The following is a 27,848-nucleotide window of genomic DNA, read 5'->3' on the forward strand; positions in this document are numbered from 1 at the left end:
AAGTGTCTAATTATAGACCAGTCTGTGTGTCATCAGTAGTTAAGATCTTGGAGAAAGTAGTGAGGGACCGTATACAGCATTGGGCAGATGAGGGTAATGTTATCTGTGAGAGTCAACATGGATGTGTGAAAGGGCACGCTTGTTTTAGCAATATGCTAGCCTTTTATAATAAAGTTACAAGAACATTAGATGAGGGAAAGGCATATACTGCAATTTTCTTAGACTTAGCGAAGGCATTTGACAGGGTGCCACATGATAAGCTGATATTTAAGTTGCAGCACATGGGTCTGGATGTCAGATTGGTCAACTGGATTGGCTGTCTGATAGGTATCAGAGAGTTGTGTATGGTGGAGCAGTTTCAAGGAGGCAGATGGTTATAAGTGGGGTCCCACAGGGCTCAGTACTAGGACCTATATTGTTCAACCTTTATATTAATGACATTGCCAGTGGATTGGAAGGGGATATTCAGTTGTTTGCGGAAGATGCGAAGCTGGGAAGGATTATTAGTAATAGTGCAGATGTGGTAGCCCTGCAAGAGGATTTAAATAAGCTAGTTAGATGGGCAAATGAATGGGGGATGTCGGTTTAATGCAGCAAAATGTAAGGTCTTGAGGTTTAGGAAACATCGATGGGACACTGCATACTCAATGGGAGGAGTTATACTGGAGGAAGTAGAGGAAACAAGAGATCTGGGGTTGATGATTGATAGAAACCTGAAGTTTAGGGGACATATTGCAAAGGTGGTAAAGGTAACACAGAGGATTGCTGCAATTATGAGAAGGACACTGACCTGCAGAGATAAGAGGGTTATCATTCCGTTGTATAAGTCTCTGATCAGACCTCACTTATACTATTGTTCTCAGATTTGGTCCCCAGGATTTGAAGGGGATAAATTAACTGTGGAAAGGATACCAAGACGGATGATAAAGATGGTTTCAGGACTGTACAAGCATAGTTATGAGGATCAGCTGAGGTAATGTGGACTGCAGAGTTTGGTGGATAGAAGAAGGAGAGGTGATATGATTGAGACTTTTAAACTGTTGAGAGGTGGTTACAGAATTGACACTTGGTTGTTCTTTCGCTTGGTTGAACAGCGGAAAGGAGTGATGACAAGAGGCCATCCCTGGAAGTTAAGAAAGGAAACTGTGAGCAAGAGTGTAAGGAGTAGTTTCTTTGTGTGGAGGGTGGTTGAACCGTGGAATGCATAGCCTGATGGATTGGTGGGAGCGAGAACGGTCAATGGGTTTAAGGAGTGGTATGATAGACTTTGTGCTTCTTAGGGGGGACCTCCCCTCGATGAGTCTTGACAGACTTTATGTTCTTAGGAAGGACCTCTCACGATGAGTCTTTTGACTCCATGGAGGCCTGAATAATAATAATAATAATAATAATAATAATAATAATATTTATATAGTTCTGAACCTAGCTTATCTTCTCCAGGTGTTTTTCCATTTCTTGTTTCTTTCAGGCTGATTTCTAATTCTTCTTCAGTTATTTCCTTTTCATTTTCATTAATTTTTTGTCAATTGTCTTTTTTAAAATATTTGTCTGTCCACAGTTCTGTGTAGTAATTTTGAAATTCTTCTCATTTCAATTCAGTGTTTAATTTTATGTTTTCTTTGGAATCTGCATTTAAGTGTTTCAAAATCTTATATACATTGGGTCTTATTTTATATAAATCATGTTCCAAGTTATCTTTTTCTGACTTCTCTTTTAGTTATGTTTCTTATTCTTTTATATTCTATTTCATCTTCTAATCTTTTACTGCTTAACCATTTGTGATAGGCTTCTTTTTTCTTTTTGATTATTTCTCTGATTGTATCATCCCAGATCTGCAGTTTTTTTCTTTTATTGAATTTTTGGTGTTTCCTAAGCTTTCATTTGCTGCTGCATTTAGTATTGTTTTTATATTAAGCCATTCTGTTTCTATTTCTTCATTTTGTTTTATTTTATCTAGATATTGGTTAATTCTTTGTTCATATAGCCATTGTACATTTGTGTCATTCAATAGTCTAGTTTTATAAACAAATGATTCAATTTTTCTTTCTGTTCTTGTTACTTGTAGCCATTTAGGTGGTAATCTTAATTTTATTTTAACAAGTGGTCACTGCTTATTTCATATCCTCTGTGAACTCTAACATGTGAAAATTTTTGATGTCTTTTCATTTAATATGAAGTAATCTAATATTGATTTCCATCCTCTATGTACTGCCCAAGTATATATATGTATGTCTTTATGTTTATAGAAGGAATTCATTATTTTTAGGTTATTATAAACTACAAAGTCAATCAATTTTTTACCATTTCTGTTTAGAGTGTGTTCTCCATGCATTCCTATATTATTATTAATTTTCGTGTTTCCAATTCTTGCATTTAAGTCTCCTGCTAAAATTATGTAATCATTTTTATTTATTTTATTATATATGTTTTGTAGCTGATTATAAAAATCAATATTATCCTGTTCTCTTCTTTCTTCTGGGGCATATAAACCAATTATTGTTAAATAGCCTCTATCTATTTTTATTCTAGCTTCTATTATTCTTTCATTCCATAATTTATAATGTTTTAACTGTTTTGAAAGGGAGTTATGAATCCAAATCATGACTCCTGCTTGTGCTCTTTGGTCTCTGTTGACTCCACTGTATATCACATTAAAATTTTCAGTTCTCATAGTTCCTTTTAATTTCTTTTTTTTCAGTGATTACTGCTATTTTAAAATTTCTTTCATTTAATAAGTCTAATTCTGCTATTGCTCTTACATTCCAGTTTATGTGTATTATATTTTGTCGTTTCCATTTTTGTTTTACCTTTTCCATTCCAGGGTCGTTTCCCATAGATTCAATCCGATTATCTTTTTCTGTCGGCTTACAAGTAGGATTATGTTCTCCATGTTAGGGGACTATCCTGACGATGGAATAGTCATCTGAATTTAAACCCATAGGAGGAATAGGGTATATTGAAGGGGAAAGAGTAGATTATAGAAGAATTATAGTAAGGTTTATAGAGAGGGCATATTTGTAAGGCCAGAAATGAAAAGCCCCCATGGCCCTCGAGTACTCTAATAGCATAAGGGCCATAAAATAAGAAGAGTTGGCTGATAAGGCCTTATAGGAAAGATTAAAGTAAGTGGATCTTCCTCAAAGTAGAAGAAGGAGAGGATAGATCCAGCTAGGGATCCATGGGAGTGCCGCTTCCCTTACATTCAAGATGATTGCCCCTTATGGTCCTGTTGGTCCACGAGTGGACCAACCGACTGGACAATGCAACAGGAATTATTTCTATAAGTTTTTTTTTCTTGTTTATTAAATAAATTGTACTAACCGGAAATTATATTCTTGTTTTAATCCTTTACCTATATATAGGCAAAAGGTCCCCAAATGAAAATAAAACTAATGGTTTTGAGAGTATCTAGTCTGAGATAGACATTTAGAAGATACCAAAAAATATTTAGTGGGATGTAGCTAACACCAAAGAATAATGATCTGCAGGAAATGTTTGGGAAGATTAGTTTGGCAAGTGCAAAGCAAGTGATCATTATGGGAGATCTCAACTATAGTAACATGAACTAGGCAGAGGAGACTGCATTCAGTGCTAAGGGAACTGAATTTTTGGATTTATTGAGGGACAACTGTGCATGTTGTGGAATGAACATGAGATCAAGAGTTTTGGATTTGTGCATAGCAATAGAGTTTATGACTGAAATGTCATACTCACTCCTAGTTAGTGAGAGTGACCATGTAGTCTTGACTTGGAGGATGAATAGGCATATAGAAGTATCAAGGTAGAAGTAATTTATGTGAAATTATAAGACAGGCAATTATCATAGACTTAGAAAAAAGCTTGCAGCAGTATAATGGATGACACTTTTTGCATATTATTTATTAAATCTTTGGATATTGTCACTGTTTGGATATTGCAAAGCTTGTGAAGACATCTGTGATTTGCCACAATATCGAGGAGGACATTGGCCACAAGAGATAAAAGTATGGTGGTCCTATTGTATAAAGGTTTTATTATTATTAATATTTGACCTCCATGGAGTCCAAGACTCATCGTGGGATGAGTCTTGGACTCCACTATTGAACACAATGCTCATTCAACCGTGCCTTAAACTGATTCAATGTGATTACACCCACAACATTCAGGCAATGCATTCCACTCACCAACCTCTCCATGCAAAGAACCTGCTTCTCACTCCTTCACTCACACCCTCCACATACATTTTCCAGCAATGACTTCTTGTCATAGTCCCCTCTCCTATTCTGTGAAAAATCTCTATATCCACGTGATAACAATCCCTGACTAGCTTATATGTCTCAATTATACCCCCTCCCCTCTCTTTCCTCCTATTCAGGAGGCTCTGCAACTTACACTCTCTCAATATGTTCTCATACTCCACATTCCAAAGACCACTGACCACCTTTTTGAATCTTCTCTGGATCCTTTCCGACATATCCTTGTCACCATGAAAACAAGGCAACCAAATCTGTGCACAATAATAAATATGGGTAGGGATCCCAGGTGTCCCTTAAATATGGGATCATCCTATTTTTGGCTGTGTCCCGTTGTCCCGAGAAAACTCTTCAGGACAGCTTTTTGTCCTGTATTTTAGCGTTCAAGACTGAATAACAAAATCGATGAGTTACAATTTCTATTCTATTACAAACATTGCTCTCTGTCATTACAGGGAACTGTAGATGCGTTGTTATTTTCTCAATGCGAGTGATGGCAACACTGCAACAATGATAAGTTCATTAGAACAGTGCACACGTGCATTGACATTTTGGCATGTGCTGTGATATTGGCTCAGCTTTAAATAGCATGGAACGTTGTCCGCTTGACCCATGCCATTTTAGAAGCTTGTTCCGAGAGAAACAGGTTGGTGCTTGCAGAGTATTAATTACTGTACGACTGCTGTTAAAATGTATGGTTTTTCATTTTTCCTGTGGCCCTGTTGAATGTTGAAAATGCTGAAAAGGAAGTGCGATTATACAGATGCTTTAAAAACTCAATTTCCATTTTTAAAAAAATCTACTAAATTGGGCGAGACAGATAAAGTGGAGTGTACGGTTTGTGGTGGCACATACTAAACTTTCACCCTTAGTCATAAGTGTCCTGTATTTTTTTCAAATGTATCTGGGATCCCTAAATATGAGGCCTGATCAAGGCCTTATACAATGGTATCATAACTTCTCTATTTCTGCATGTCAAGGTCCTCCATATCATTGCCATTATCTGATGTGATGTCTTCACAACTTGTGCAGTGTGGTCCCTGAATTATAAGTCCTTTTCCACCATTACTCCTAGATCTCTCATCTCCTCTTCTTCTGTTAAAGTTTCCTGCCAAGTGTATACTCTGCATCCCATTGTTGCTTACCAAATCTCAAAACCTTACACTTTGCAACATTGAACTGACAGTTCCACTTCCTCCTATAAAGCCATAACATTCACTAGACTTTGCATTGCTCTCCCAAGTTTTGCATCATCTGCAAACAGCTGCATATCACTAGTTAAACCCATTCCCAATATCATTAGCATACAAATTGAACAACAATGGCCCCAAAACTGATCCCTGCAGCACACTAGCGACCTTTCTCTTTCGGGATATCACACCCCCATATACAACTTTCTGATACCTATCTGACAGCCAGTCACTGATCCAACTCAGAAGTCTGTTATCCATTCCCATCGGTTTCAATTTATTATAAGAGCTTGTCATGTGGCAGTCTATCAAATGCCTTTGCAAAATCTAAGTACACCACTGTATATGCATATATTCCCTATTCAAGGTATATATATCACCTTGTTATAGTACATTAGTAAGTTAGTGAAACACGATCTCCCTTTAACAAGCCCACGTTGATAACCACAGAGAATACTGCTGTTATCAACCCATTTCTGTATCCTACTTCTCATCAATCTCTCCAGTAACTTCCCCACAACTGCCAGCCTGGCTGGACGAGTGGTTAGCGCGTTCACTCTCCAGTTAAGAGGCTGCGGGTTTGAATCCCACCGTGGACATGGATGTTTGTGATTGTCTGTGGAAGTGGCAGTGGTTGGCGGTAGATGGCGTTGCTGTAGTTGCGGTCAGTTGGTGGATTGTGAGTGGTGGAAGCAGAGCTGTAGAGTGGATGCCCTCCCTTGATGAGTCCTTGGATTCCCTGGAGGTGACAAATAATAATAATAACTCCAAATATACAGATGGCTTATAATTTGAAGCTACAGCCTTATCACCACCTTTATGTAGTGGAACAATTTTACCTTCCTTTCACTCCCTTGGAGCCTGTGTTATTGTAAGACTTATTAAATAGGTATGCCAATGCTATTGCCAATTCCCTGGAACATTCCCTTAAGGTGCATGGTGGTATGTCATCAAATCCTATAACCTTATTAACAACAATCTTATTTATTTTCTCAAATACCTCCTACTCACTCACAATTAAACCACCCTTTCCTATGTCCTCTACAGTTATGTTCCTCATGGTTTCATCCTGATCAGGATGAAGCACACTTAAATTGATCACTGAATACCTCAGCAATGTCTTCTGTAGCAGTTACCATTCTGCCACTTTCATTGATTATCTTCATCTTACCATGATCATTCTTCCTTCTACTTGCCATATATCTAGAAAAACCCTAGAGAGTTTTTTTTCACGAGAGGATGTAATTGTGAGAGGGGTTTCACACTTTCTTCCAGCTGCCAATTTCTGCTCATACTCTGCTTTTGTTTTCCTTACTAACTGAGTCACTATCCTGGTTTGTTCTTTATATTCTTCATGTGACTTATTATTACTACTATTCATCTTGTACTTCCTCAAAAGTACTTTCTTGTTCCAGATTTCATGCTTAAGCTCCACATTCATCCATTTTACACTCATTCAGCCTTTTGGCCTTCGGAATACATTCACACATTGATGGTGTTATGTATTTCTTTTTCAGTTTCCATGCAGCATTTATTTCCTTACTGCTCAACTCCTCATTCCATGTTATAGCTCCAAGCAGTTTCTTAAGCTTGTCAAAATCACCAGCCTTATAATTCCACATATATCCTTTCCTCACAAAAGTCTGCATATGACTAACCAGAACCCAAATGATCACTTTCAGCAGCTGGAAGAAAGTGTGAAACCCCTCTCACAATTACATCCTCTCATGAAATGATCAGATCTAGAACTTTATCTTCGATCCTCGCCTGCTCTCCTTTACTGTGCTGCCTCAGATAGTTATCTCTCAACAACTCAAGAAATTCATTTTCCTTATTACCAAATGCTATCTCTTCATTCCAGTCTATACCCATAATTAAAATCACCCATAATAATTACCCTTTCTTTGTTCACGAATCCAAGTTGTTTATACATTTCTTCATCACCACCACCACATTCTCAGGCCCATAAGAACACCAAACTAAATATGTCTCCCTCTCAACCTCCACATTACACCACACTGCCTCATCGAATGCATAACGGTAGAAGACAAAACGAAGCTAAGTTTTCGTTACTGTATTTAGTTATATTTCATTTTATTTAGTGTACTTAAATGTTTTGTTTTGTTTGTAATTGTTTGTACTTTTTTCCTATTTATTTAACGGAATTTATTAATTGAATAATTAATGATTACGCTACTCGGCAGTAAGGAATGATGGCGGATTCAGCTGCAGTTGTAAGTGGCGTATCACCAAGTCCTCCTCCATTTAAGACTTCGATTATAAGAAATATCATAAGGGACTTTGTGGCATGTATGCATCTCGAGAATTAGATATGTGGCTTGTTAAAGAGAGTGGAGAGCGTATGTGTGCAAAATGCAGGCAGTGGGAGGAAATTAGTGTTGAATTATCAATATTCAACACAAAAATGAGGAGAGAATGAAAAAAATATATGTATGAATGAGAAAATAATAGTTGATAGTGTGGAAGGCATGAGTGACTGTGAAAGTTTAGGAGATGGTTTTGTTTGGGAGAGTGAATTTAGATTAAGAGTGACTGACCTGCAGAGAGAGATAGATGAGCTGAAAGAGGAGGTGGAATGTCTTGTGAATGAGAGCAGAAGTATGAAAGATAAGATTAGGAGAATGGAAGAGATAAATGCAAGCCAAATCACAGTGGGGGAGATAGAGAAATTTGGGAGTGTTAGAAGAGGAGAGAAAGGAAACAAGAGAGGAAATGAGTGAGAGGTATGTGGGTGCTAGAAGAGGAGAGAATGGAAACAGTAGAAGAGAGGGAATGAGAGACATATATGAAAGTGCTAGAAGAGAAGAGAATGGAAACAGTAGGAGAGATGGAATGAGAGAGAGAGATATGGGAATGCTAGAAGATGAGAGGATGGAAACAGTAGGAGAGATGGAATGAGGGAGGGATATGGAAGTGCTAGAAGTGGAGAAAACGGAAACAGTAGGAGAGAGGGAATGAGAGAGATGTACGTGAGTGCTAGAAGAGGGGAGAATGGAAACAGTAGGAGAGAGGGGTATGGGAATGCTAGAAGAGAGAATAGCAGTAGAAGAGAGGGAATGAGAGAGACCTATGGGAATGAAAGAAGAGGAGAGAATGGAAACAATAGGAGAGAGAGAGAGAATGGTAAGAGGTATAATGTATGGCGACTCAATGATCCGTGGTGTTCAAGATAGGATGCGTGAGGAGTGTTTGCCAGGAGGAACAATAGAAAGGAAATTAAGAGAGGTGAAAGGGTGGATGAGATGATTGTGATGGTAGCAACAAATGATTTGAGTGGTAATGTAATTCAGGCAGCGAGAAATATGAGATTTTTGCTTGAAGCTGTACGGAAGAAGACAGAGAGAGGAAAAATAGTGTGCGTGTTGCCTAGGTATGATAATGATGAACTGAGCAGAAGAGCAGTGATATTGAATGGCATAATAGTGAGAATGTGTGACAAGAGAGGACTGGTATATGTGGACGCTTGGAGTGCGTTTGAGGAAAGAGAGGAATTGTATGCGAGAGACCGCTTACATTTGAATGAGGAAGGAAACCAGGCATCTGGAGAGATTGCTGTTCTGAACGAGTCAGTGTGTCCCAGGGAGGATGATAGCAGGGCTGGCCTCTTGTGGGAATGGATTCTTGAGAGAAGGGAGACGATGTCAGGTAGCACTGAGCCCAGTGGAGTCTAGAAGGGATAATGCTGGGTATAGAAACAATGGCATTTATATGCTTTATACTAATGCCAGGAGTATCTGTAATAAGGGAGTGGAATTGGTGGCACAGATAGCATCAGCCTGGCCAAAAATTATTGGGATCACTGAGACGTGGTTGACAGAAGGGGGATATAACAACAGGAATAGAAGTCGCTGGGTATAGCATTTTTCGTTAGGATAGTAGGAGAAAGCGTGGTGGTGGGGTACTGCTTATGATAAGTGATGACCTATGTCCTCTAAGAGTGGAGGTTTTGGAAGGAAGTGAGACAAATAATTTTGAGAGCATATGGTGTGAGGTAGGGGTAGGCAAGACAGGATATTTAGTGGAGTGTTCCTACAGACCCTGGAGCCAGGAGATGTTTAGACAGCAAAGTTTGGCAAGTGCAAGAAGAATGATTGTTATGGGAGATTTTAACCACAGTAGTATAAATTGGAGAGAGAAAGATGCATGTAGCAATAGGGGAATGGAATTTCTAGAATGCTTGAGGGACAAATGTCTTAGGCAACATGTAACAGAGCGAACAAGAGGTTCAAGAGCTTTGGATTTGGTTATAACATCAGAAGAGTTGATAATAACTGAGATGACATCTCTCCCACCAGTTGAAGAGAGTGACCGAATGGTTTGACTTGGAAATTGAATAGACATGCAGGAGTATCGAAGAGGCATGAACTTATGTGGAATTGTAATTTAGGTAATTATAATATTCTGAGATATAAACTTCAGGAAGTTTCATGGAGGGAGGAATTGAAAGGCTGGGATATCATTAGTGCATGGGAAATTGTGAAAGAATATTTGTTAGCAGCAATGGTAAGTTGTATACCATGAGTGAAGAAGAGGACACAATTTGGAGTAAAGTGGATGACAAACAATATTAAACAGGAATTGCATGCGAAAAAGAGGCTATGGAAGAGATATAAGGAGGCAGGTGAAGAGAGGATGCATGAAGAATATAAGACACAGGCCAGAAGAGTGACTAGTGTGGTAAGGAAAGCGAAACTGGAATATGAGAGGAGATTGGCCCTAAGATCCAAAGAAAATCCTAGGGAATTTTTTAGCTATGTGGCCAGTAGAGAAGAAATGACTGTGGAAGAATGATATTGTGGGATAAAAATGGGAATAGAGTGACTGATGCAGAGGACATAGTGGAATTGTTCAATGAACACTTTATTGGAGTATTTCATCCTATAGGAGTCAGTTTTAATGCTAGAGTGATAGGGCTGGTTAGAGGTTTAGAGGTACAGGAGGAGAGTGTGTTTCAGATACTGAGTACTCTGGATGTCAGTAAAGCTTTGGGACTGGATGGTATTTCACCACGAGTTTTGAGAGAATGTGCCAGGGAACTGACAGTGCCTTTAACCTGGTTTTCAATGAAAGTCTGTCTTCAGCAAAGGTGCCCAGGGAATGGAAGGAAGGTAAGATAGTGCCATTGCATAAGGGTGGTAACACACTGGAAGTGACTAATTATAGGCCAGTCTGTGTGTCATCAGTAGTTGTTAAGATTTTGGAGAAAGTAATGAGGGACCGTATACAACATTGGACAGATGAGGGTAATGTTATCTGTGAGAATCAACATGGATTTGTGAAAGGGCACTCTTGTTTTAGCAATATGCTAGCCTTTTATAATAAAGTTACAAGAACATTAGATGAGGAAAAGGCATATGCTGCAATTTTCTTAGACTTAGCAAAGGCATTTGACAGGGTGCCACATGGTAAGCTGATATTTAAGTTGCAGCACATGGGTCTCAATGTCAGATTGGTCAGCTGGATTCAGGATTGGCTGTCTGATAGGTATCAGAGAGTTGTGTATTGTGGAGAAGTTTCAAGGAGGCAGAGGGTTACAAGTGGGGTGCCACAGGGCTCAGTACTAGAACCTATATTGTTTAACCTTTATATCAATGACTTTGCCAGTGGATTGCAAAGGGATATTCAGTTGTTTGCGGATGATGCGAAGCTAGGAAGGATTATTAGTAATTGTGCAGATGTGGTAGCCCTGCAGAAGGATTTGAATAAGTTAGATAGATGGGCAAATGAATGGGGGATGTTGGTTTAATGCAGCAAAATGTAAGGTCTTGAGGTTTGGGAAACATCGATGGGATGCAGCATACTCTATGGGAGGAGTTATACTGGAGGAAGTAGAGGAGATAAGAGTTCTGGGGTTGATGATTGATAGAAACCTGAAGTTTAGGGGACATATTGCAAAGGTGGTGAAGGTAACACAGAGGATTGCTGCAATTATGAGAAAGACACTGTCCTGCAGAGATAAGAGGGTTATCATTCCGTTGTATAAGTCTCTGATCAGACCACACTTGGACTATTGTTCTCAGATTTGGTCTCCAGCTTTTGAAGGGGATAAATTAACTGTGGAAAGGATACAAAGACGGATGACAAAGATGGTTTCAGGACTGTACAAGGATAGTTACGAGGATCGGCTGAGGTAATGTGGACTGCAGAGTTTGGTGGATAGAAGAAGGAGTGGTGATATGATTGAGACTTTTAAACTGTTGAGAGGTGGTTACAGGGTTGACACTGGGGAGTTCTTTCGCTTGGTTGAACAGCGTGAAGGAGTGATTACACGAGGCCATCCCTGGAAGTTATGAAAGGAATCTGTGAGCAACAGGGTGAGGAGTGGTTTCTTTGCATGGAGGGTGGTTGAGCCATGGAATGCATTGCATGATGGAGTGGTGAGAGCGAGAACGGTCATTGAGTTTAAGGAGTGGTATGATAGACTTTGTGTTTCTTAGGGGGAGATCTCCCCTCGATGAGTCTTGACAGACTTTATGTTCTTAGGAAGGACCTCCCACGATGAGTCTTTCGACTCCATGGAGGCCTGAATAATAATAATAATAACCATTGCCACTATTTGAGACCACATCTGGATTTCTGTACTCAGATTTGATGAGTGGGTTATGAAAGGGATGAAGTAACCTTGGACCGAGTTCAGAGATGGATAAACAAAAATGATACCAGGACTGTACAATATTTGTTATGAGGATAAACTGAAGGCATGTAGACTGCAGAGTTTGGTGGATAGAAGACAGAGAAAGGATATGACTGAGACATTTAAGCTCTTGAAGGGTTATTATGGGATTAACACTGAGGATATTTTTCATATGGTAGAACAAGAAGTGAGGGCATACCTGGAAGTTACAAAAGGAAGTAGTAAATAAAAGGGTAAGAAGTAAGTTTTTGCATGGAGTGGTAGGAACATGGAATGCATTTCCTGAAGCGGAAGTTCTTCCAAAAACTTTGAATTATCAGCAAACATATTATGATCCCCAGTCAATCCAAATAATATAACATTTACAACTAGTTAAACAGCAGTGGCCCAAGAACAGAACCCTGTGCATGGCGTGCCATTGGTTACCATCCTTTTTTGAGAAACTGCTCCATCATACACAACTTGCTGGTATTGTTCAGAGAACAGTAATCAATCCATGAAACCAATACACTGTCTATTCCCATCCTCTGCAACTTGTGCACCAACTTATATGGTAATCTATCAAATGCTTTTGCAAAGTCCAAGAATATTACTATATGTTTCTCCCTTATCTAACACACTTATTACATTATCATAAGATGCAAGTAAACTGCTAAAACAACACCTATCTCTCTTACAGATCCATGCTGATCATCAGAAAGAATACTCTGCATCAAGCCAATCTAGTATTCTATTCCTAAGCAATCTCTCCAACACCTTGACTACAACTGCAGTTATACATACTGGTTTATAAACTTTTCTCTCCTCATGAGATAGTTATTTCTCAAGAACTCGAGAAATTAATTTTCCTTATTCCCAAATGCTATCTCTTCATTCCAATCTATACCATACCACCATAATTAAAATCACCCATAATAATTACCCTTCCTTTGTTCACTAATCCAAGTTGTTTACACATTTCTTCATCACCATTTGTTTTGTTTTCCTTCCACTCCTTAGGAACGAACTTTGCCCACTGCAAGATTTTCATTAAACAATCAGGACATAGCTAACTGTTGTGCACATTCTTTAGAATACATGGTGATATGTCACCCCATTACCCACAGCCTTATTAACATTTGATGCAATCAACACCTGATTCTTTCATTTCCAATTCTCTGAATACTTTTCTCCTTTCTTCATATTGCATGGCATAATTTACACCAGTATGATGTATGCTGATAAAGTGCCCATTCAATAATTCCACTATATCCTTTGCAATGATCATTCTGCTGTGATGACTGTCCACCAGTGTCAACCTGCCATAATTATTCTTTCTCTTGTTTCCCATATAATAGTGGGAAACAAGATTCCCTTGTTTCCCACTTGGCCTGACCAGCCAATCTCCTCTCATACTGCAACTTTTCTTCCTTTCAAATGCTCATCACCTTTCTAGCCTGCACTTTATACTCTTCGCAGATCAGATCAACACCAGCTGTCTTGTACCTCCTCCATAATCTTTTCAACAAAGCTTGCTTAATTTCTCTGTTAATCCATTTCATCCCTACTCAATTTGCTTGCTTAACCCTTGGTATGCAGTTATACATTGCTTGTGTAGATACTGCCTTATGAATTTCTGTACACTGTCAACATCTTTTCTGCCCAGCTCATCTATTCAACATGTTGATGCTAGTTGACTACAGAGCTTCCTATAATCATCCATTTCATAATTTCACATATATCCTTTTTTCACAGTACCTTTTCTTGTTTCACTTGTATGAGAGAGGATATCAAAAGGTTGTTGGAATAAGCAAGAGTGAGAAAGTGAAAATTGTAAGTATATTACCTAGATATGAGAGAAATGAATTAAGAAAAAAAAAAAAAACTGCTGTGATAACAAATGATTCAATACATATGCTATATAGAAGGAACAGATGTGAGTTTTAGGAAAGAATAGATTTATATAAGCAGGACAGCTGACACTTGAATGCATATTTGGTATCAGGAGTGTTGAAAAATATTAATTGGTATGAGACCTAACACAGAGGAAATCTGATTTATGATGAGAGGAATGATGAGAATCTCTGTACAAGAGCAACAATACTATGTAAGTATGTTAATGATGGGAATTAATTTTATTATGGAAATGATTATTAGGAGAGAAAGGTTTTGTGTTCACCCAGTTCAGACCTATCAACAATGTGCAAACATTTCTGCATAAGTAAGACACTTGAGAAGAACAGAGATCTGCAAGTTGTTATTATTATTATTATATGACACCTCCAGGGAATCCAAAGACTCATCGAGGGAGGGCACCAACTCTACAACTGTCTATCTCCACCAACTACAGCGAACCTTATCATCTACACCAACACCATCTACTGCCCACCACTACTAGTATTTTCACAGACAATCGCAAATGTCCATATCGACGGCAAGATTTGAACCCACAGCCTTTTGGCTGGAGAGTGGATACGCTAACCACTCGGCCAACCAGGCTGGCTGAACGGTTGTTGGACTGTATTGTGCAGCTATAGACAGGAGTATACAAAAAAGAATGCAAGTAACTTATGTCTGTACATGAATGCTAGGAGTATAAGAAACAAAGGGGTAAAGTTTGTTGCCTTACTCAATACATTGTGACTGCATATTGTAGGCATTAGTGTGAGATCTGGCTATCAGAAGCAGACGTTATTGGTATTGAGAGTAAAGGGTACAGTATTTTTAAAAAGGATAGATGGGAGAGGAGTGGAGAGAGTCTGCTGCTAATGATATTAGTTGACTTGAATCCAGTTAGTTAAGACCTATACTTTTACAATACTAGTAACAGTTTTTCATGTGGCAGTGAGTTTGAAGCCATCTGGTGTAAGGTGGGATCTAAGAAGACCAAATACATAGTGGGTTGTTGTTACAGACCTAGTGGATTGGTTGCTAGGTGACAAAGAATTGCATAGCCAATTAAAAATGATGGGTGATAAATGAGTAATCATAATAGAGGACCTCTATTATCTGAGCATTGATTTGGGTAGCTGTGAAATGTCACGATAAGAATGAAACTTAATTTATTGAGTTGCTGTGAGGCAATTTCCTCAAGCAGCATATGGCAGAAGAAACTCAAGGTCAGAGAGAGTGTTAGATCTGATTATGGTGTCAGAGGAGATTTTACTTAAAGATGTGACTGTTCTGCAGCTGATTCTTGACAGTGATCATGTAGTACTTACTTGGGAAGTGGCTAAGTTTATGAATGTTCCATTCAGATAAGGTTACATGATGAACTACAAAGCAGAAAATTATGACAACCTGAGAAGTATGCTCGGTTTTGCACCATGGTATCAGTTGTTGGATGGGAAGAATATCAACAGTGCACAGGAAGTGTTTAAAAAACACTTAAATGTTGATTATTATTATTAACATCTTACCTGAATGGAGTCAGAGACTCACTGTGGGAAATACACATGATCACACACAAAGCTCGTCCAACCGTGCCTTAAACTGTTTCATTGTGTCTACATTCACATTCTCTGGCAATTCAATCTACACTCACTCCTCTACTCACATCCTCCTTATATGCTCCTTATTTCCTCTAGTTCTACCCTCCTCCCATTGTATGAAAAATCTCTTCCATGTCAACCTAATAACCCACCTTCCTAGTGCAATTGGAAGAATGACTGTACATTGTGCACTTCAACTGGAGAAGGCAGCCCAAGTTTGGTTTGATTATTTTCATAATGAGAAGAATCTTTATATGGATTTTTTTAAATTGAAGGTGAGTTAGCTGATCTCACACAGAAGTAGCAGGGTGTTTTCTCCCAGACAATTTACAGACAAAAAAATACTAATGGTGGTAGTGGGCAGTAGATGGCATAGGTGTAGATGATGATGATGGTAGTGGTGGTTCACTGTAGTTGGTGGATTAAGTGGTGTAGATGGACAGTTGTAGAGTAGGTGCCTTCGCTGAGTCTTTGGACTCCTTGGAGATGTTATGTAATAATAATAGTAACAACAACAACAACAACCCCTGACTAACTTATATGTCTCAATCATATCCTCCTCCTCCTCCTATTTACAATGCTTTGCAATTTATATTCTCTCGATCTAGCCTCATGCTTTACATTCCACTGACCAACTTTCTGAACCTTCTCTGGATCCTTTCTAATATATCCTCATCACCATGAAGACCAAGTGACCAAATCTGTTCACAATAAAATGTATGTGTATGAATGAATGTATAAATGTATGACCATGAAACGTATAATCAAATTAGCCAAGCAAATAAGAAAAGGGTGATCATTATGGCAATATAGACTGAGATGATGAGATAGCAACTGGAAGTAAAGAAAATTAGTTTCTTGAGTTTTTGAGGATCAATTACCTCAGACAGTGTGTAAGAGTGGGCACACGAGGATTTGAGGGTCTTGAATTTGATCTCATCACAGGATGTAATTATAAATGCGGTGTCAAATCACCCTCCAGTTCGTGAGGGTGACTATGAAGTGATTGCCTGAGTGATTGCCAGCAGTATGAGGATCTCTGTGAGGAAAGTGTATATGTGGAACTACAAAGCTGGTGATTATGAAGAGCTCAGGAGACATCTTGCAGCTTGGGGATATTCAAGAACTGTCTAGTAGAAGCAATATCTAAATGTATTCCAAGGGAAATATGCCATAGCCTGATACTTCTATTCTTGTCAATATATTATCTTCCATCAACCATGTATCAGAGATCCCAATAATCTTTGGACAGGCTAATGCTAGCAGCACCACCAATTCATCTCCTTTATTCTGAATACTCCTGGTATTCGTATAAAGAATCAAGGCATTGTCACTATTTCTACACCTATCATTATCCCCTCCAGACTCCACTGGATTCAGCATTACACAGTGTATTTCCGCCCTTATCCCAAGATTCCCACAAGAGGTCACTCCTGCTACCATTCACCCTGATAATTCTAGTTTACTCTACTGACCTGTTTGGAGAACAGTATTTTCTCCAGTATTGCTTATGGCCTTCCTCGTTCAAATGCAAGCTCTCTCTCACCTACAGTTACTTTGTCCTCAAACACCCTCCATGCATCCACATAATTCAAGCCTCTCTTTCAATACATTCTGGCTATCATACTATTCATTACTGATTCACTTCTCCACAGCTGTGCATTATCATATTTGGGCAATACATTATCTTCCCTCTCTCAGTCTTTTTCCATACATCCTGAAGCATGAACCTCAGATCTCTTGTTACCTGATTCACATTGACTCTCAAGTTATTCATGCCCACCATCACAATCATCTCATCCATCCTTTCACCTTGATTAATTGCCATAGTCACACTATCTATTGTTCCTCCATGCAAACACCTCTCTTGCATTCTATCTTGCATACCATCAATCATTGAGTCTCCATACATCACATCTCTTACCAGTCTGTTTCTTCCTGTTTCATCCATCAGTCTCTACCTTTGCAAGCTGCCTATTCTCATTCTACATTCATCCTCCTAATCAACACTATCTTCACAAATTTCATGATCTTTCAAACCCTCTACACTCCCTATTTTTATATTTTCATTCACATTCCACTTGTTTTCCTCATCCTCATCACACTACTCATCTCTCTCTCAGTTGGTATTCACTCCTTTCTGACTTAATACTGCCAAGATCAGTTATGCTAATTTATAAATCACAAAGTTCTTCCCATTTTCTGCATTTTATGAAGACATGCACTCCCCAATCCCTCACCTGCCACTTTACTAACTGGTGGATGTGTGCATGCTGCAAGTACTGCATACCACAAAATCCCATAGTATGGTGTACAAAATGTAGTCCTTAAATTGGTGTGGACTTGGTGACGAGCCACTGGAAACTTGATTTTCAGCTACCACCATTATTAAACACTCCACAAAGAATACTAAAAACTATACTGAAATATTAAGTTTAAGTACAAATTCCCTAATTGTAAACTACCCACAGACTTTATGTTCTGTCTAGATTAAATTCCCCATAAATTTAAAGTAAAAAGTCTAATAAAGTATAATGAAAACTTTTTTTTTGCTGCTACTTCGTAACATCTGACCATAACCGTTGGGAAAGGATGCGGGAGAACATCCTTAGGAGTTGAGAATGTATGCTGTCAAGAAGGGGGCGAGGGCTAAATTTTTCTCTCATAGAGTAGAGTGTGATTGAAATGGATCGCAAGATGCAGTGTGTACAAATAGTGGAAATGATGTCAAGATCAGGTATGACAGCTGGTGCAGATAGTATAGCCTCCCTTGTTGAATCATTGACTTCCTGGAGGTCTCTCTTAATAATAATAATATCTTTATTAACCCTATATTGATTATTGCCTTCCTCATTATCAGTGCTGTTTTAGTTTGCTTACTTAATCTGTTACCATCAAACAGTATAGCTTCCACATGAAGTCATTTTCTAATCCCTAAACACTTGCACATATTCCAAACTCACCTGTTAGCATTTTAAAAATTTAACTTAGAACAATTGTATTTAGATTAAGTTTCGCAATTTCTATGTTCTTTCCATACAGAGGGACCAGTCGATGGAAGTCTGTATGCTACTGTAACAAAGAAGAGATATACAGAAATAACACACATCAATCAAGATGGCTTCTATGATGTGGATGGACCTCACAGTCTTGATTCAGGGATATCTTCAAATTCAGGAATTAGAGCACAGAGTGGAGGTTAGGTGAAAGTTAAAGTTGACTAATTATTTCTAATAATATTTTGTTATGAAGACTTCTTGTATTTATTAGTGCCTTCTAATTTTATACATTACAAAAGTAAAAGATTAATACCTGCATATGTCTGACTACTTAACTTACCAGATTGCATCTCCAGTCACCAACTAACAGGATGTCAGTTTGAATCCTACTGCAGCTTGTATTGTTTTAAATGGTGGATTTTTTTTTTGTCCAATGTGAGAACACCACTCTTGTAATTGAAGGCACAGGCTCCTTTGATACTAGGGAGACTAAATGTACAATAATATATTTAGATTTTACAAAGTTTTTCATACTTTGGAAAAGTTTGAGTTTGTTACCTAATTAAATTTGGACAGATGAACTGTCTAACATTATTATTACCACCCAAGACCCCCCATGGAGTCAAAGACTCATCTGGGAGGTCCTTTTATCATACACACAGCTCATCATACCATGCTTTAAATACACTCAAATTCTCTGCAGAGACACCACACTCTCAGACAAGGCATTCCAATCATTCACAACTCTGCATGATAAAAACCTGCTTCTCACTCCCCTGTTCACATCCTCTTTATACAGTTTCCAGGGATGACATCTGGTTAGGGATCCCAGATACATTGGAAAAAAATACGGGACACTTATGACTGAGGGTGAAAGTTTAGTATGTGCATCCATCACATGGTATGATAGATTACAGTTCCTTGTAATGACTGAGGGTGAAAGTTTAGTATGTGGATCCATCACATATGCCAGTCTTATAAAATGATTCTAACTTTCCAAGTGTGTGCATGGTAAGGTTCACTATGCACACACTTTACTAAGTATAAGTAAACAAATAGTAAATCAAATTGTTTTGAAAACTGCTTGTTTTGAAATCAAATTGCTTTAAAAGAGTTCTTAAAGCATCACACTTCCTTTTCGACATTTTCAACGTTCAACCATACATTTTAACAGCAGCCATAAAGTAATTACAGCAAGCTTCTAAAATGGCGTGGGTCAAGCGGACCGTTCTGTGCTATTTAAAGCTGAGCCGATATCATAGCACATGCCAAAATGTCAATGCACATGTGCACTATTCTAATGAACTTATCATTGTTGCAGCGTTGCCATTACTTGCCTTCAGAAAATAACAACGCATCACTGAGTCTCCATATACATCACATCTCTTACATCGCATCACATCCACTAGATTACAGTTCCTTGTAATGATGGAGAGCGATGTTTGTAACAGAATAGAAATTGTAACTCATCGATTTTGTTATTCAGTCTTGAACTCTAAAATACAGGACAAAAAGCAGTCCCGAAGAATTTTCTCGTGACAACAGGACGCATTAGCCAAAAATGGGACGATCCCATATTTTACTGGGCATCTGGGATCCCTACCTCTGGTTCTCCCCTGATCTCCCACTGTTTTCTGTAGAACCTCTTCAACACTGATCCTATCACAACCCCCTTACTAACTTGTAGGTAACATATCTCCCCTCTTCCTCTTGTCCATCAGACTCTGCAAATTGCATTGTCTCAATCTTTCCTCATATTTGACATTCCAGAGTCTTAGTCAGTCGCCTCTGGATCCTTTCCAACATCTCTTCGTCCTTCTGAAAATCAGGTGACTAAATCTGGGCACAGTAGTCCATGTATGTGGCCCAATCAAAGCTTTATACAATGGAACAAGAATCTCCTTACTTCTACAAGTCAGTGTAATCCGCATCATTCTCATAAGCCTTTGTGTTGTCTTCACAATTTTGGCAGTGTGTCTCATAAATTTCAGATCCTTATCCACTATCACCCCAGGTCTTTTATTCCTCCACCTCCGACAATATATCCTCACCAAGCATAAGTTCTGCATCCCATCTTTGTCTCCCAAATTTTAAAACCTTACATTTTGCAACATTGACCTCACTTCCCCATTCCCATACCCAATCACTCAATTTCTTCAAGTCTTCTTGTAATTCCACTACATCTTCTCTACTTTTCATGGTTCGTACCAACTTTGCATCATCTGCAAACAACTGAATATCTCCATCCAAATCTTTGCCAATATCATTAATATACAAGTTAAACAGTAATGGCCCTAAAACAGACCCCTGAGGGACTCCACTAGACTTTCTTTTTCCTGGATATCGCTCCCCCATACACAACTTGTTGATACTTATCAGATAGCCAGTCTCCAATCCAATGCACCAATCTAATATCCAACCCTATCTGCTCTAGTTTGACTGTCAACCTATCATGAGGTACTCTATCAAAAGCCTTTGTGAAATCCAAGTATATTACTGTGTATCCTTCTCCTCTGTCCAAGGAAGCAGTCACATTATTGTAATAACTAAGTAGATTACTAAAACATGACCTCCCTTCAGCAAATCCATACTGTCAATCAAAGATAATACCACTGTTGTCAACCCAATTCTGGATCCTAGTTCTCACAAGCTTCTCCAATAACTTAACCACAACACCTGACACACAGATGGACCTATAATTTGATGCTGGGGTTCTATCACTGCCTTATGAAGTGGCACAATCTTGTCCTTCTTCCACTCCTTAGGAACTTGACCCAGTGCAAGACTCATATTAAAAAAATATGTCAAGGCCAGCGTCAACTCCCTGGCACATTCCTTCAGAATACATGGTGATATATTATCAAGTAGATTACTTGATAATATATCATATTATCAAGTAATCTACTTGATTATCAAGTAATCTACCACAGCCTTATTCACATTTAGTTTACTCAACTCCCCAAACACCTCTTGCTCACTTACAGTCAGTTTATCTTCCCCATCATCAACTGCTCTCAATCTCTCCATGAAGTCATATTCACAAGAATGAAAGATCTTTATGAACTGCTTATTAAGTATCTCGACCACACCTTCCGCAACAGCTGTCTTTATACCATTTCTCCAGTCACTGTCATCCTTCCGTAATCATTCTTTCTTTTGCTGGCTACATATGAAAAGAACTCCTTAGGATTCTTTTTGGCTTCATTAGCTAACTGCTGTTCATACCTCTCTTTAGCTACCCTCACCAACCAAGTCACCTGCCTTGCCTGGTCTTTGTAATCCTCATGGAATTGGTTATTTCCGCTTCTCTATGCTGCCTTCATAATTCCCTTTTTTTTCTGTGTATTGCATGCTTAATTTCTTTATTCATCCATTTCACACCTACCTTATTTATCCTTCTCACCCTTGGAATAGATTTATACATTGCATCTACTAGATAATTTTTGAAAATCCCTCGAGTTTCATTGATCTCTTTTTCAGCTAACTCCTCATGCCATGCTACACCTGCAAGCTGGCTACTGAGCTCTTCATAATCACCTCTCCCCTCCCCTTGTAGTTCCACATATACCCTTTTCTCACAGAGGTCCTCACACTGCTAGCAACCCCCCATGTAATCACCTAATGGTCACTCTCACCAATTTGCAGGTGATTTGACACCTCATTTGTAAGTACATCTTCTGATGAGATGACCAAATCCAAGACTCTCAATCCTCGTGTGCCCACTGTTACATACTGTCTGAAGTAGTTATCCCTCAAAAACTCAAGAAACTCATTTTCTTGACTTCCAGTTGCTATCTCTTGGTATACAAGATAGGCAACTACCAAGTTGCCTATCTTGGTAGATAGGGAGATGAAGTTCAGAGGACACATTGCTAAGGTGTCCAAGATTGCACATAGGATTACTTGGTTGTTGAGGAACACACTGACATTCAGAGATAAAGAGGTTATTATTCCCCTTTATAAAGCATTGATACTTCCACATTTGGATTACTGTGCTCAGGTCTGGTCACCTGGATTCCTTGGAGATGAGGAGGCTGTGGAAAGGGTTCAGAGAAGAGTGACCAAGTTGGTGAGTGATATAAAAAATGCTCCCTGCATTGATAGATTGAGATCTTGTGGATTGCAGAGATTGGTTGATAGGCGAAGAAGAGGGGATATGATAGAAACATTCAAATTACTAAAAGGTTTTTATAGGATTGATGCAGGGGAAATGTTTCAGCTGTGTGATAGTGATGGAAGAACAAGAGGTCATCTTTGAAATTAAAGAAAAGTGTGGTTAACAAAGGTGTCAGAACAAGGTTTTTTGCCTGGAGGGTGGTGAATGAGTAGAATTCATTGCCTGACTTAGTTGTGAGCTCTTCGTCTGTAAATGAATTCAAGAAGAGATATGACAGATATTGTTTTGCTAGTTTGGGTCTCCCGCGATGACTGACTCCATGGAGATACCCGTAATAATAATAATAATAATAATCTCATCATTCAAGTCTATATTGCCATAATTAAAATTGCCCATAATGATCACTCTGAATTTCTTGATGAATTGAATTTCCAGTCTAAATTTCTTCATGAATTTTCCAGGTGTGTGGTGCACATGCAGAATATACCCTGTTAATATATTATGATGCAAAATCACTAATGAGAAGAGTCTCTACCAAGACTGGTCATGAAGTTACTTCTCACTTCAATAAAGTGAGAAGTAACTTAATGGATAAAATCAAGAATGTAATTTCTTGTCAAGTACAGTATGCACTGCAACTAAGAGGAAAAACTTTCTAGAACTATCTCTCAATCCAGAGTATTTAATAATGAGGTGATATACCATTTTTATAGAGCCTCCATCAGTCAGTTTTGATGATGCCCTTTGCTTGGAAAGACTTGGGTTCAAATCCTGTCTAGGATCAGAAGAACCTTTATCAGGGCTTTTTATCTGAAGGTGAGTTAGGTTAGGTTAGATGGTCTCATTTGGTTGAAGGGTATTTTCTCCTGGAAAATTGGTATCTAGTTTATTTTGTATCCAAATACAAGTGGTACAGTAGTAAGTAATTGGTACAACATTATTTACAACAAATTAGGATACATTGAGAACAGCTTAAATTAATTTAGCCGGTAAATTATACAGGGAATAATAAGTAAAATATGAAGGAAAAAGAAACTGTACATAAGTTATATATAATAAATATGGTCAAATATTCCTCCAGAACATTGTGTAATCAACTGCTCTTTCTGTGCAAGATATAAGGTCCTCTTTTGTGCAAGGTGATTGAAAAAGAGGGCAAGAAAGAAGGTGTTCCATGGACTAGGTGTTCCACACTCACAATTATCTGGTCCATTGAGGTAGCCCCATTTGATGAGGTTTTGTTTGCAGTGTCCTGTCATTCACAGTCTGCTGAGGCTTTTCCAAGTTTTCCAGTCCAAGTGGGCACCACGTGGAAGATGCTTGGCTGTTGGAATACCAGTATTATTCTTAGGGTATAGTGCAAGCCATTGTTGAAGTCTTAGGTCTGGAGGGTTTTTAGGCGGTTCAATGGTTGCTCGGAAGCTACTTTGGGATCTTAGTCTTTGGGGCACTGTAGTCTGGCCAAATAGTGGGGTGGCGCTCATCATTCATTTGTCTGCTTCTTTTGTCAGTTGAGAATCCAGCTCTTCGAATGGAAGGGGGTGTAATACCAGCCAGAATATACTGATCTCTTAGTGGTGTTGGTTTCAGGCATCCTGTAATTAAGTGGCAGCTTTCATTCAATGCTGGGTCAAGTTTTTCAGCATTGCAGTATCTGGACCATACAGGGCAGGCATATTCAGCAGAAGAATAGCAAAGGGCCAAGGCAGATCTCAGTGTGCTAGGGCCTGCACCCCATTTGGAAGAAGTAAGCTTTCTTAGTGTGTTGTTTCTTGCATTAATTTTTGCCTTTATTTTGTCTGTGTATGTGAAAGAGTGTGATTGAGAATCACACGAGGTAGATTGGGTTCCAGGAATATTCTATATTACAGCCTTTCGAAGAAATCTGTACTTCCTGTTGGCTTCCTTATTGTTAAGGTGGAAAAAGCCAGTCTGAGTTTTCATGGGGGTTTTGTTTTAATTTATTAATACTATAATATGTGGTAGACTACTTAAGGCAAATGATAGAGTAGTTTCAATGGACTTGAAATTTTTTGATTGAGTAGCTATGGCAAGATCATCAGCATAGATAAAATTTCTGGTTCCTGGAAAAATGAGAAGATCATTGACGTAGATGTTGAAAAGTAATGGTTATAACACACTTCCCTGGGAGAGGCTGTTTTTTGGGGATGCCAGTGGCTCTTCCTACCCTCCTTGTTTTCCAAGAGTGATTGGATCAGGAGGACAAGACGATAGTCTCTAGTTATTCCGTATATTTTATTTCTCAGTGTGAGAGGGTTTATGGTATCATATGCTGCAGTCAGGTCTATAAAGACTGCTCCTGTGGTTAGTTTTTGCTCATAACCATTTTCTGTATATTGAGTGAGGTTGAGAATTTGTGATGTACAGGATTTGCCTGGTCTAAAACCAGCCTGCTCAGCAATAAGATGGATTTCGATTAGGGGTTGTAGCCTATTCAAAATTAATTGTTCATAGAGTTTAAAGAGGTTGCTGAGTGATATAGGTCTGTAATTTTAATTTTTTGTGCCAGTTTTGTAAAGCCTTATTTTCAAAATTTTCCAAAAGAACAGAATTAGCTATATTGAGAGACAGAATTGCAGTTACTAGAGCAGTCCAAGGATACATAACAAACTGGCCACATCAGTGCTGTCAGAACTATGGAATAACATTGACACTGTCACATACAATAAAGCTATAATGATGTCTGAAAAGAAAAAAACTAAACCTAATTAAAAAATTCAATTCTCTTCTGAAAAAAAAAGAAAAACAAAGGAAACATCTAGTTCACTTCAAAGTAGTAATTAACCTCTCCTCAAGAGTTCTAACGAGGGATGAAATAATCTTCTTATGAAAGGCTTTAATTTTGCTGTAACACCACGATAAGTCAGGTCTATAAAGACTGCTCCTGTGGCTAGTTTTTGCTCATAACCATTTTCTGTATATTGAGTGAGGTTGAGAATTTGTGATGTACAGGATTTGCCTGGTCTAAAACCAGCCTGCTCAGCAATAAGATGGTATCAAAAACTGATATCATGGCCCAAATTTCAATTTGGGCCATGATATCAGTTTTCAGAGTCCTGAAAACTGATATCATGGTCCAAATTGAAAAAGGAATAAGAAATATACCAGGAAATATAGCAGATCTGATCCACATTCAAAGTGCAGATTACTATTAAATTGCAAATTACCACCAAATTACCTACAAAAATCAGAATTTGCAGCCCTTAATAAACTCAAATCAGATAAAAACATAGTCATAATATAAGCAGACAAATGCAATGCAACAGTGGTTTTAAACTCAGAAGATTATAACAACAAAACGAAAAGTTTTCTTGAAGATTCCAATACCTACACAGCATTATACGGAGACCCCAATTGGCAAACTCGCAACAAAACCAATGAACTTATCATGAATATACCAAATTGGTCTGAGGAACTCAAAAGAAATCTACAATATATGGAGATATTGGAGTTCCTAAAATTCATAAAAAAAGATATACCACTAAGACCGATAGGGGACGGAAGGGACTCTCCTACTTCAAATCTGGCAAAACACCTTACAAACTTGATTTTACCACATATAGGAAAAACACCATCATTCATTAAGAACAGCACAGACTTCATAGAAAAAGTACAAGATATACACATAGATCCTTCAGACATATTAGCGAGTTTAGATATAGTCGGCCTTTACACAAAGATTCCAAGAAATGAAACAGTAAACATCATAGAAAATCTCTTCACACCGGACATTGTACAGCTCTATAAACATTGCATAAAAAACATGTTCTTCCTTTACCAAGACAAACTCTGGGAACAAAAAGGACTAGCAATGGGTTCACCCCTCTCACCAGCTCTAGCAAACCTCTACATGGAAAATTTTGAAAATAAGCTTTACAAAACTGGCACAAAAAAACAAAAATATGGCTCCGCTATGTGGATGATATCTTCATCATTTGGCCAGGAACAGCACTAGAACTGACTACATTTCAAGACTATCTTAATAACTTACATCCCAACATAAAATTCACTCTGGAACTAGAAGAAAATAAAAAAAACTTCCTTTCCCAGACATCCTTATAGAAATAAATGGAAGAAAAAGCAGATTATCGTTCTCTCCATCTATAGAAAACCAACAAACACAGGAAGATTTCTGCATGCTACTTCACATCACCACCCCAAGAAAAACATAGGCCTAATAAAAACCTTAAGGGATAAAGCATACAACATCCTCAGTACAGAAGAAAAATGGAAAGAAGAATACAATACTTAACACAGATCCTACAACAGAATGGTTTCAACACTAAGTTAATTAAGAAAATTCTCAATACAGCACCTACAAGAAACTTAAACAAGATTTCAAGAATGCAGTCATCCTTCCTTATATCAAGAATGTAACAGATAAATTAGCCAAACTTCTCTACAAATACAACATAAAAGTGACTTTCCTGCCACTTGAAAAAATATCAAGATCTCTTCATCCTCCACATCACCCAATGAAAAAACCAGGGATTTATAATGTTGACTGTTCCTGTGGCATCTGCTATGTGGGCCAGAAAGGGAGATTGGGAGAAATTCGCATGAGCGAACATCAAAAGAACGTACAAAATAAGAGAGAACATAAATCGGGATTGGCATTTCACACAACCTCTACAAGTCATGATGTACTCTGGGATAGAACAAACATATCCTATATAGATAAGAATTGTTTCACAAGAAAATTCAAAGAGGCAGCAAATATGATTAAAATTCCTACGCAATGCAACAAACACCATGGTTTGATTTTAAATCAAGTTTGGTCATCGTTTATTAAAAATTTACCAATTTCAGACCTCAGACAGAGTGAGCATGAACCACAGAACGCAACAACAAATAGCATTGTCTCCAGCTAACATGCATTAACGGTTGTATAGATCTGTTATTCGGTTTTTTTAATGAACTGTTTTGATGTTCACAATACCAACAAATGAACTAATTTTCGTAATTTCTAGTAGTTTGTGCTTTAAACTTTTAGTTCTCTTTACACCTGAAGATGTTAGTCTGAAGACTAACGAAACTTGTTGGGTGTTGTTTTTAGTACTTGTTTAGTTTAAAAAACAGTTTTTAATAAACATATGGTCACAAAATCGGACTAATTATATTGACCTTCTTAACCACAGAAACCTCCGCAGGGATTTAAGCTTTT

General features: G+C 38.2%; 1 protein-coding gene across 1 annotated transcript in view; it reads left to right on the top strand.

The window, feature by feature from the left end:
• The window catches only part of LOC150099091 (tensin-1-like), a 780,515-nt gene that overhangs the window by 492,656 nt on the left and 260,011 nt on the right, over positions 1-27,848 (top strand). The window contains exon 18 of the mRNA XM_090405808.1: positions 18,590-18,745. Coding sequence (XP_090261934.1) covers positions 18,590-18,745 — 156 coding nt within the window. The remainder of the gene's footprint in view (positions 1-18,589; positions 18,746-27,848) is intronic.

The sequence above is a fragment of the Typopeltis vanoorti genome, chromosome 15 (assembly GCF_054136105.1).
Source record: "Typopeltis vanoorti isolate ZY-2024b chromosome 15, IOZ_Tvanoo_1.0, whole genome shotgun sequence".
NCBI lineage: Eukaryota > Metazoa > Arthropoda > Arachnida > Uropygi > Thelyphonidae > Typopeltis > Typopeltis vanoorti.